Here is a 12,297-nt window from a genome sequence, read left to right on the forward strand (position 1 = left end):
GATATGCCACCGTGCCTGGCCATATAATCCATTGTTAATGCAAGTACAATGATTGATTCTGAAATAACTGTGTGAGGTGCTTTTTAAGTTTAAAGGATATCTGTGAAAAGGTTGAGAGAAGTTTCAATGTTTAAATGCTTTTTATATATAACACAAAAGTTTTTTATTAATATAGTGCATAACTTAAAACAGTTTATCAACAAAAAAAGAAACAAATTACCCTAATGGTTCTTTTATACTATCATGACTCATAGTGCCACCCCTAACCTGCACAGGCAGCTGAACTTAAGGTCGCTCGTGTGAATTTCCTGGGACACCAAATAAAACACAGATACACACTTTACCTTTAAATCAAGCTTCAGGATGGCTCCTCTGCTCTCAGCCTCAAGCTCCCCAAATGGGAAAGCAAGGAAAATCATGAGGCTGGTGAGAGCGCGAGCACATTTGAAAGTGAGCTTTTAGTGGGGGGACCCTCATTCTTCAAAAAAGGTCAGGAGGGGCAGGGTTACAAGGACAGGTGAGTGTAATTCAACCTAAGGGACTGCAGAATGGCACGCCTACGTCTGAAGACACGACCTCAACCTCCAGGACCAGGGCAATGTCCAGGTCACTAGGAGAGTGATGGTCAGAGCCCCTCTGTTCAAGGGGAAGAGAATGCAAATCATTCAGCAAGACTGCCTCCCACATCATAGTGAAACCCTTGTTGTTGTATGGTATAGAGACATAACCCAGGGAATGGTGTATACTAGGCAAGCATCCTACCACTCAGATATATTCTTAGCCCAAAATATATCTTTCTTTTTGACTGCTAACATTTTCCTCCCCTTTACTTTTTATATACTTCTCTCACACACAACTTTTTTTTTTAATTTATTTTTTTAATGTTGGTTGTTCAAGACATTACATAGTTCTTGATATATCATATTTCACATTTTGATTCAAGCAGGTTATGAACTCCCATTTTACCCCGTATACAGCTTGCAGAATCACATCAGTTACACTTCATTGCTTTACATATTGATAAACTCATGTCTGTTGTATTCTGCTGCCTTTCCTATCCTCTACTATCCCCCCTCCCCTCCCCTCCCCTCCCCTCTTCTCTCTCTACCCCCACTACTGTAATTCATTCCTCCCCCTTGTACTGTTTTTCCCTTTCCCCTCACTTCCTCTTGTATGTAATTTTGTATAACCCTGAGGGTCTCCTTCCATTTCCATGCAATTTCCCTTCTCTCTCCCTTTCCCTCCCACCTCTCATCCTTGTTTAATGTTGGTCTTCTTCTCCTGCTCTTCTTCCCTAGTCTGTTCTTAGTTACTCTCCTTATATCAAAGGAGACATTTGGCATTTGTTTTTTAGGGCTTGGCTAGCTTCGCTTAGCATAATCTGCTCTAATGCCATCCATTTCCCACCAAATTCTATGATTTTGTCATTTTTTACTGCAGAGTAATACTCCATTGTGTATAAATGCCACATTTTTTTTATCCATTCGTCTATTGAAGGGCATCTAGGTCGATTCCACAGTCTTGCTATTGTGAATTGTGCTGCTATGAACATCGATGTAGCAGTGTCCCTGTAGCATGCTCTTTTTAGGTCTTTAGGGAATAGACCCAGAAGGGGAATGGCTGGGTCAAATGGTGGTTCCATTCCCAGCTTTCCAAGAAATCTCCATACCGCTTTCCAAATTGGCTGCATCAATTTGCAGTCCCACCAACAATGTACAAGTGTACCCTTTTCCCCACAACCTCGCCAGCACTTATTGTTGTTCGACTTCATAATGGCTGCCAATCTTACTGGAGTGAGATGGTATCTTAGGGTGGTTTTGATTTGCATTTCTCTGACTGCTAGAGATGGTGAGCATTTTTTCATGTACTTATTGATTGATTGTATGTCCTCCTCTGAGAAGTGTCTATTCAAGTCCTTGGCCCATTTGTTGATTGGGTTATTTGTTATCTTATTGTCTAATTTTCTGAGTTCTTTATATATTCTGGATATTAGGGCTCTATCTGAAGTGTGAGGAGTAAAGATTTGTTCCCATGATCACACACAACTTTTCCCTCACTTATGCCTTAGGCCATTTGATCACAGAACTGAACAACTTGATGGATTCAGGATTAAAATTATCACTGATGTTTGTTTTAGGGACCAAAATTTCTAAGTGGGTATCAATGGATACTCATTGTAATTATTTAATTACTGTAATTCATTAAAAACAAAATGTTCTCTGGGCTGGGGATGTGGCTCAAGCGGTAGCGCACTTGCCTGGTATGCGTGTGGCCCAGGTTTGATCCTCAGCACCACATACAAATAAAGATGTTGTGCCTGCTGAAAACTAAAAAATATTTAAAAAATTCTCCCCCTCTCTCAAAAAAAAAATGCTCTGTATATAATAAGGTTACACATTTTCAATTATAAAGTTATACATATTGTTACCTGATACTTCATATACTAAAAAAAAGTATGAATTCTGAAATAACAGGGAATAGCATTTTCCAAAATAGGTGCTGCAGAACACAAGTCTAATGAAATATTCAAACTAGTGATCAAAGGAAAATGACATATATTAAATTGTCCTTTGGAGACTGATGTGTCAGTAAAACTACTTAGTAATATTTACCCCAGAATTCCCAAAATTATTTGATCAAGGAAATCTTCCAAAGTCAGATTTTATTTTATTTTATTTTGCACATATTTTGAAAAACTTTAAAATATTTCAATTTACCTGTTTTTCAAGCATGAGTTTGTTTGATAATTGAACGGACTCCTGAGTTTTAGGGGCTGCTGGAGACATAGTTTCTTTTGTAGAGTCCAAAGTCAAGCCTGGTAATAAGAAAATTTGAGTTGCCTAAACAAAAAAAAATAAGAGTTAAAGGAAATTATAACTTAAAAGAATCCATGACTCTTGCAAAGCAAATCAGGCCATGTCTATGTTGAAACAGCTATTTTCCTAGATAGCTGACTGTATAAATCATTTGAATATGCCCTAAATTATATTTTTTTTCTGGGAATATAATTCTGAATTCCTCAGCAGTACAGAAAAAAAAAATTCTGGGCTCTCTCATATGCATGCGTGCTTGTGCAAGCTCTCTCACACACAGAGAGAGAGAGAGAGAGAGAGAGAGAGAGAGAGAGAGAAGGGGGGAGGGGGAGGGGGAGATAGGGAGGGGGAGAGATAGGGAGGGGGAGAGGGAGGGGGGAGAGAGAGGGAGGGGGGAAGAGAGAGGGAGGGGGGAAGAGGGGGGGGGGGAAGAGAGGGGGAGGGGGGAAGAGAGGGGGAGGGGGGAAGAGAGGGGGAGGGGGGAAGAGAGAGGGAGGGGGGAAGAGAGAGGGAGGGGGAAGAGAGAGGGAGGGGGGAGAGAGGGAGGGGGGAGAGAGGGAGGGGGGAGAGAGGGGGGGAGAGAGGGGGGGGAGAGGGGGGGGAGGGGGGGGAGAGGGAGGGGGGAGAGAGGGAGGGGGGAGAGGGAGGGGAGAGAGAGGGGGGAGAGGGAGGGGAGAGAGAGGGAGGGGGGAGAGAGGGAGGGGGAGAGAGGGAGGGGGAGAGAGGGAGGGGGAGAGAGAGGGAGGGGGGAGAGAGAGGGAGGGGGGAGAGAGAGGGAGGGGGAGAGAGAGGGAGGGGGGAGAGAGAGGGAGGGGGGAGAGAGAGGGAGGGGAGAGAGGGAGGGGAGAGAGAGGGAGGGGGGAGAGAGAGGGAGGGGGGAGAGAGAGGGAGGGGGGAGAGAGAGGGAGGGGGGAGAGAGAGGGAGGGGGGAGAGAGAGGGAGGGGGGAGAGAGGGAGGGGGGAGAGAGGGAGGGGGGAGAGAGGGAGGGGGAGAGAGGGAGGGGGAGAGAGGGAGGGGGAGAGAGAGGGAGGGGGTAGAGAGAGGGAGGGGGTAGAGAGAGGGAGGGGGGAGAGAGAGGGAGGGGGGAGAGAGAGGGAGGGGTGAGAGAGAGGGAGGGGTGAGAGAGAGGGAGGGGTGAGAGAGGGAGGGGGGAGAGAGGGAGGGGGGAGAGAGGGAGGGGGGAGAGAGGGAGGGGGGAGAGAGGGAGGGGGGAGAGAGGGAGGGGGGAGAGAGGGAGGGGGGAGAGAGGGAGGGGGGAGAGAGGGAGGGGAGAGAGAGGGAGGGGGGAGAGAGAGGGAGGGGGGAGAGAGAGGGAGGGGGGGAGAGAGAGGGAGGGGGGAGAGAGAGGGAGGGGGGGAGAGAGAGGGAGGGGGGGAGAGAGGGAGGGGGGAGAGAGAGGGAGGGGGGAGAGAGAGGGAGGGGGAGAGAGAGGAGGGGGGAGAGAGAGGGAGGGGGGAGAGAGAGGGAGGGGGGAGAGAGAGGGAGGGGGGAGAGAGAGGGAGGGGGGAGAGAGAGGGAGGGGGGAGAGAGAGGGGGGAGAGAGAGGGAGGGGGAGAGAGAGGGAGGGGGGAGAGAGAGGGAGGGGGGAGAGAGAGGGAGGGGGGAGAGAGAGGGAGGGGAGAGGGAGGGGGGAGAGGGAGGGGAGAGAGGGAGGGGGAGAGAGAGGGAGGGGGAGAGAGAGGGAGGGGGAGAGAGAGAGGGAGGGGGAGAGAGAGGGAGGGGAGAGAGAGGGAGGGGAGAGAGAGAGGGAGGGGGAGAGAGGGAGGGGGAGAGAGGGAGGGGGGAGAGAGAGGGGGGGAGAGAGAGGGAGGGGAGAGAGGGAAGGGGGAGAGAGGGAGGGGGGAGAGAGAGGGAGGGGGGAGAGAGAGGGGGGAGAGAGAGGGAGGGGGGAGGGAGAGAGAGGGAGGGGGGAGAGGGAGGGAGGGGGGAGAGAGAGGGAGGGGGGAGAGAGAGGGAGGGGGGAGAGAGAGGGAGGGGGAGATAATGAAAATGAGAAAGGAACTATTTATTTTAACTAGAGAAGGTGAAAATGATGCAACACTAATGAACTTATCTTTGGGAAGCTGCTACCCAAAAATCTAAAAGAACCATGTCTGGGCCTACAGTTACAGGCCAGTCTAACAATTCACTGAACGCCAAGGATAAATGAAATGACATTTACTTAGATAGTCTTTATTTCTAAATAGAACAGAAACTAGCAACAAGGATTCTGTTGGTCACCAAAAAACATTTAGTCTACCCTACCCATCATTTGTTCTTGTTATCTAAAACTGCCATATGAGAGGAAAAACTTTCCTTAGGTCTCTGACATACAGATATAATTCCTTCTTTCTTAAAGTAAAATCGTTAGAAAAGAATGTAGGAAGAATTGACCAATTCAGAAAAGACTGGTCTCAGGGAAATAGAGGAAGATACCAAGGAAGAAGTGATAATTATACTTATCCATAGCAACTCACAGTAGTCACAGCTATGACTTTGGAAGACATAGTGATGCTGACACTGCCAGAGCAGGCTGCATCAGGCTCCTGAATAGCCAAGTCTATGGAGTTTAAAACTTATGCAGATTAGGCATGTAGCTGCTAAAGAATCTCATGAAGAGATTCATCAACTGACTTTCCCCAAAGGCATCTGCCAATTCCACAGAGCAGTGAAAATAAATGCTAAAGATCAAAGCCACTCTAACTTAAAGTTATAACCTAGAGGGGCTAAACTCTCAGGATAAGGGTGAATCAGAAGTAAACTAGCTCTCCCATCAACCTCAAACCTGGCTTTCCCTCTTCTTTGTTGTTCTAGTACTTCAAGATCATCGTAGGTTAACAGGATGATCCTGAAGAAGCGGAAAATGCAAATGAAATCCTCTCTGAAAAAAGGCTTCAAATCACTCCCAGAAAAATGTCCCATACACAACATCCAACAAACTTTCAAAGATAAACAAGGCATACAGGAAAAAAGAGAATGAAATTTTAAAAACCAACAAAGAAAGACTTCTGATATTGTAGCTATTAAGTCCATACCATAAAATAACTATGCTTATGACGTTCAATTCTAGTAATTCATGTTGATTATATATATAATTTTTTTTGTGGTGCTGGGGATTGAACCCAGGGCCTTGTGCATGTGAGGCAAGCACTCTACCAGCTGAGCTATATCCCCAACCCCCTGATATATATTCTTATTAAGTCAATTAGTTAATGAGAGGTACAAAATGTTCTCAATCAATACCTGAGAATCAGGTACATCTGTAGCTTAAAAGCAAAACTTCTTAAAACAGATTTTTAGCAGCTCCAAGCCCATAAATTCAGCCAATGAACGGTAGAACTAATAGCATTAATGGGAGGATAAAAAATGAAAAATTAAAAATAAAAAATGTAGAAACCCAAGGTCAAAGAAAAAGTAAGGGGATTGGTCAAATGGTAAAATTGAGGCCCTTTGTTTTTTTATGTCGTAAAAATAGTTTAGGATTTAAATCACTAAGTTAAATATCCTTGCTAAATGGACATGTCATTTTGTTCTAAGAATGATTTTTTTTTAAGGTCTTTCCACTTCACTCATTTATCACCAATATATATCTCTATACAAGAACAAGAGGAAAACATCAATTTTAAGCATAACCTTGCAACAGGGTCTAACAGACACCACTGCTCTGTGACACCCTTAAATATCTGTTGTCCATGCAACTATAGGCCCAAAGTCTCCTACGTATTACCCACTCCCAAAATAAGTGCATTTTCCCCATGTTTTATACTGTCAACTGCACTATCTTTTCTTTAATTTTTTGATGCACTTTTCCATGATACTGAGCAAATAGTTCTGTTTTAAAATATGTTTCTGTTACATGGCTATCTTTTAGTTCTGGGACAGAAATTGTTATCAGATAACAAGGAAGCTATCAAATTATTACTAAAGTTAGGCTTAGCCAAGCCCAGAGCACAAATGTGTAATCCCGGTGACTCTGGAAGCTAAAGTAGGAAGATCATAAGTTCAAGGCCCTGAGATGGGGAAACCCCCATCTTAAAAAATTATATTTTTTTAATGGGTTGGCAATGCAGATCAATGGGAGAGTGCCCCTGGGTTCAACTCCAGTACCACCAAAAAATTAAAAAGATAGGTTTAAGCTGCTGGGCATGCACCTGTAATTCCAGCAGCTTGGGGGACTGAGGAAAGAGGATCACAAGTTCAAATTATGCCTCAGCAACTCAGCAAGGCCTTAAACAACCTAGTGAGATCCTATCTCAAAATAAAAAATAAGAAGGGCTGTGGGTGTGGCTCGTGGTTAAGAGCCCTTGGGTTCAATCCCTGTAACAACAACAAAAAAAAGGCTTGACTAGGTTCCCACAAGCCAAAGATGAGACAAGATGAGCTTTAATAAAGATAATAATTACAATGAATTGCAACTTAAGAATTTGAGTTCGAGTTTATATTGATGTTAGATTTTTTTTAAGTCTTCAAAAAATAATGAATTATCTTGAAAATTAGTAAATAAAAAAGAAAGAATCAAGCATTTATCCTACCTTTCCTCTATGAATTTACTGCTGGGTATCCAAATAATGGATAAAGGGTCTAATATTTCAACTGAAAGAGATACTTAGACTATCCCCCTTTTGCAACCCTCAGTGAATGGATATAGTCACCAAGTATCAACACATGCTAAGATCAAAAGGAAAAAAGACAATGAGACATTATGTTTCTAACAAACACAACTCAAAAGAATCACCAAAGTTATACATATGACTACATGACCAGTAGTATTCTATATCATGTACAATCAGACAAATGAGAAATTATACTCCATTTATGTATGATGTATCATAGGGCATTCTACTGTCATATATAACTAATTAAAACAAATAATAAAAAAAAGAATCACTTGTGGTTCCAGTTACTCAGGAGGCTGAGGTAAGAGAATACCTTGAGCCCAGGAGTTCTAGGCCAGCCTATACAACAGGGCAAAATCCCATTAAAAAACAAAACAAAACAACAACAACAACAAAAAAAACCAACTACCAAAATTGTCAGCTTGGATCCAGCTGACAATGTATAAGAATTACTGAAGGCAGAGGAACATAATAAACTGTTGAGTTCACAATCAGCAAAATCTGACTAAAATTCAGGTTCTTAATCACACAAACTGTTAGGAAAAGAAAAGAATGGAGGAAAAAAAACACAGAGTAAATAGTTAAATTTTTTTAATGAAAAAGGCCACATTATAGAATACAAGCCTATATACTTTTGATAAAACTTTAAAAACACAGGGAAGGACTAGGGACATAGCTAAGGGGTAGAGTGATCCCTAGCACCAACCAAAACAAAACACTAACAAAGCTATTATTATAAAAATAATACCAACTAATAGAAGCACAGGAGTTCTGATTCAAATTAGGCAACTGAAGGGCTCTGGCCTAACTTTGTGGTATCATGTCATACTATTAAGTTATATACTTGGTATGTAGGGCTTTTGTTTTATTTAATAAATAATTTTTCAATTAAAGTTTTTTTTTTTTCTTTTTTGAGGAAGAGGGGTGGTTCTAGGGATTGAACCCAGGGTTGCTTACCCACTAAGCCACAACCACAGTCCTTTTTATTTTTTTATTTTGAGACAAGGTCTCACACTAAGTTGCTGAGGCTAGCGTTGAATTTTCAGTCTTCCTGCCTCAGCCTCCCAAGTTACTGGGATTACAGGCATGCCCCATTGCCCCTGGCTTATAACCAATATTTTGTTAAATAAAAAAGAAAAAAAAAAACAAGAATGCTGATATCACTCTGCAGCTAAACTACCTTGGTTCACATCACAGACTCTGCCACAAAACCAGAGTACTGATCTCTCTATGCTTCAATTTTCTCATCAAAAACTGATGATAGCTCAATGGGTCATTGTAAAGATTAGAAGAGCTAATATAAAAAGAACAAAGAGCAGTGCCCTGCTCACAGAATAGATGTCAAGTAGTTATATAACTTCTCTGAACCTCAGTTTCCTTATTGAGTTTAAAATGATAGCATTGTCAAAAGGAAATATGTTACAAATCTAGTACAGTATTCAATAAATATGAGACCCTTCCCATAATCTCACAAAATTGTCACATTAGACATACCTCAGTCATAGCACATTCCTCTTGCATTTGGTATCTAATCACTCAAGTTGATCTCAATGAAGTTATTTCTCAGTGAGTCTCATGTCTGAAACTGGATCTTCATCTAGGTTCAAAAATATACAGACCAAAATCTTGAAATGTTCAACCTATTACTAAGAAGGGTCTTGCATAGTTATTTCCAGGACAGGGACCCCTTGTACTCAGAACTGCTAACCAAAGGCTAAACAAATGCAGTAACTGTCCCAGGGTTCCATGGTTCACCACCATGACTCCTCCATTTTTTCTCCCCTTTCATACCTTTCTTCATCCTGCTTTGTTGAAACATTTTGATTTCTGGCTTCAAAAGAAATGGATAGGATGTTCTCACTTGCAAGCAAATTAAAAGGAAGCATTCTCAAACAACCAGTGATCACAAAAGCAAATGCAAGAAAAAAACTACTCCTCATTTGCACCTGTGCTCAGTCCGCCTTTTCAGAAGTCTATTCTTTTCAGAAGTCTATTCTGAATAATATTTTACAGTAGCCTTTTCCCCTCTTAAGGCTATAATAGGACACAGATTTGGAACTGAAAGTCACAGGAAGAAACCAAATGCTTCCCAGGGCCAAGGTAGAAGCTGTAAGCTTTCATCAGTGTGACACACCTAAAGACTCTCAGAGTAAGGGATTGTGGGGTAGAAGTTGGTTTGTACATGATATGTAAGTGTAGGGAAGCAAAAAAATGTATATCATGGTACTGCCCATGCTTCCCAAGAGCATTTGGTTAAACTACTTTTAAATATCTGAAGCCCCTGTAACATTTTGGAGGCAAAAGGACGGAAATAAGCCTGATCAGTAACCGTTCTTTCTTAAATCATAAATCTATAAACTTTCTCAAAAGTATATATTTATTTGAAATTACTGCATAAATGAAAGTTATGTTTTTAAAATCTCTATTCTCTATATACAAAAACTATTCCAAAAATATGCCAACTTGCTGTTTAACTCGCAAATAAGGAAAGAGTGAGGACTGGATATCATCTCATTCTGTCCCAGAACATGTTCTAGAAAGGGTTAGAACTGGCCTCTTCTACTGTGAGGCAAAAATAAAATTAAAAACACTCTGTAAAACTCCAAGTCAGTTAATTCTTAAAAGATGGGGCAGAACTCCAAGTCAGTTAATTCTTAAAAGATGGGGCAGAGGTAGCACACGTCTACTTGGCAATATTCAAAGTAAAATAAACAAAAAAACTAACATGGAGGATTGAAATCGATATGGGTATTGTCTGCAGGGTTAAAAATCATGATGATTAAAAACGAAATGAAACTCCCCAAACCCCTTCTGGTTGGTCTGTTAGGGGTCTCTCTCGGCCTTTTGACTCCCCCCTCCCCACATCCAAACAAAACAGACTCCCAATAAAGTCTGCGTTCCCCGGAATCCGGGATGAGCCTAAAAAGCAGGAGAGAGGATGCTCCGCTTCCCGGATTCCTGCGACCGTCCCGGAGGCCCGGCCGTCACAGCTCCCGACACTAACGCGGGGCCGGACCAGCCGGGACCCACCCGGGCCAGGTGCGATTCTGAACTTCACTGAATTCTCACAATCGCCACCTAAGAAGGACCACTTTTATGCTACAAAGAAAGGCGTTAAGTACGAAGCCAAAGGCACAAAAGCTGGGGAGCCGGGGCTCAGCCAGGTCCGCGCGGCCCCCAGACCTTCACACCGGTGTTCATTAGCGCGAACCACCCTCAGCGGCGGCTCCCGGGCCCTGAGGAGCGGGCTCTGCCGGACCGACCACCTAGGGCCCGGGCAAGGCCAGGTCTGAGGGCTCTCTAGCAGAGGGCTCTCTGGCAAAGGGCTCCAGCAGACACCTTCCGCCGCCCCACGCGCCACTCACCTTCAGCTGCCGCCTCCCACCAGCAGCCCAGCCCCGCCCGGCCGGCCCAGCCCAGCCGACTCGGGCCCGCCTCCCAGACCGTTACCGCCGCCGAGGGGAGGCCAATCGAGCCCGAGCGCGTCGAGGGCCCGCCCACTCTCGGCCTGTGAGCAACCGTAGCGATTCTCTCCGGCCCACCAGGGACTGACTCCGCCCCGCGACCGCTGATTGGCTCTGCTGATGGCGGCGGGGCTTACCACCCCTAGGCGGGAGCTTGGCTGCGCAGTTCAGGGCTTGCTGTCACCGCTACTGCTTTCCCAGCCCACGCTTGCGGCATTAGGTGAGAGGTCTCAAGTGGAACCTCATTTACCCTGGAGATATGGGAAATACACAATTATTGATGCAATGACCGGAGAGTGAGACCTGGCCACCTCAGACTCTCCCCTCTGCACCATCCCACTCTCGCATGACCAAGAGCTCTTGCTGGGTAGCTGTTCCCGACTCTTCACTTGACTGAGCCAAGCAGCAACTGGCATTTGGAGGATCCCAAAGAATGTTATCACCCTCCCATACAGCATTTACCAAATGACTACAAAATGCAAGGCCCTACATTGGGCTTCAGGAGTGCAGACATGATCAGAAGAGGGTGGGCAGGTCACAGAACGGAAAGAAGGATTACGTAAGGATGTCGACGAAATCTTCTATAGCCAGCGGGGCTCAACCCTGGACGCGCATTACAATCACCTGGGGAGTTTCGTGCAGGCCCCTAGCCAATTATATCAATCTCTGGGCTCCCCCCCCCGCCAGGTGATGCCAATGTGCAGTCATGAGGGAGAACTGCAAACCTGGAGAATAAGAATGTTTCTGAATAGCAAGTAACAGTTCTCAGCAATAGGAGGAAAGATTTAGAGAAAACTTATGCAAGTCACAATTGTTCCAAATCACTTTAATGTAATGCCTATCTCATACTTGCTCAGTAAACCATTTTATTTTTAAAATTTTTTTGTTGTCATTAAATTTGGTCCTTTTTGGTACAGTTTATATCCATCCTCCCCAAAAGCACCAATCCAAATCCCAAAACATTTACAAATACAATAGAACTTACTGAAAACTTCTGGAGAAATTTGAGTTTGTTGCATCATTGAAGAAGCAGAAAGAGAAATAATAAAGAGATATAATAAGGTGCAGGAAATTTACCCAGGAGGTTATGGGGAACCACTGACAGGCTTTGGGGGGGGCATATAAAACGGAAAGACATTGTTTTGACATCTTCAAACCTAAATTTCTTGCACCCTAACATAATAGGTAAAAAATAGATCATATGTTCACAGCTTTCTATTTTCCACCAAAAGAAATGGTCCAATCTTCAATTTTCCAGCTTAATGAATTCAGAATTTAAAACTAGGGTCACTAATCACTGTTTTAAAAAATCTTTGGGGGGTGCCTACTTGATCAAAATATTTAAAGGGGAAAATCTGAAGTCCCAGGGATCTACCATTGGATTGCATTTCATGCCTACATGGTGTGTCACCTTTCTTTTCCCG

The 12,297-nt window shown here is 43.9% G+C and overlaps 1 protein-coding gene across 3 annotated transcripts in view; it reads right to left on the bottom strand.

Annotated features, from left to right (window-relative positions):
- The window catches only part of Cep70 (centrosomal protein 70), a 50,932-nt gene extending 40,079 nt beyond the window's left edge, over nucleotides 1-10,853 (bottom strand). For 2 of the 3 annotated variants that reach the window (XM_026385046.2, XM_026385043.2), the window contains exons 1-3: nucleotides 10,775-10,853; nucleotides 8,904-9,006; nucleotides 2,718-2,840 (exon numbers count right to left, since the gene is read on the bottom strand). Coding sequence is in view for 2 of the 3 variants with exons in the window: in XM_026385043.2 (XP_026240828.2) it covers nucleotides 2,718-2,840; nucleotides 8,904-8,930 (150 nt within the window). In the remaining variant the exon portion in view is untranslated. Of the gene's footprint in view, nucleotides 1-2,717; nucleotides 2,841-8,903; nucleotides 9,007-10,592; nucleotides 10,748-10,774 lie in introns of those variants that run through there. The other variant, XM_077793659.1, reaches the window with a different exon arrangement.
- Between the last annotated feature and the right edge of the window lie 1,444 nt (nucleotides 10,854-12,297).

This window comes from Urocitellus parryii, chromosome 2 (genome assembly GCF_045843805.1).
Source record: "Urocitellus parryii isolate mUroPar1 chromosome 2, mUroPar1.hap1, whole genome shotgun sequence".
Lineage (NCBI taxonomy): Eukaryota > Metazoa > Chordata > Mammalia > Rodentia > Sciuridae > Urocitellus > Urocitellus parryii.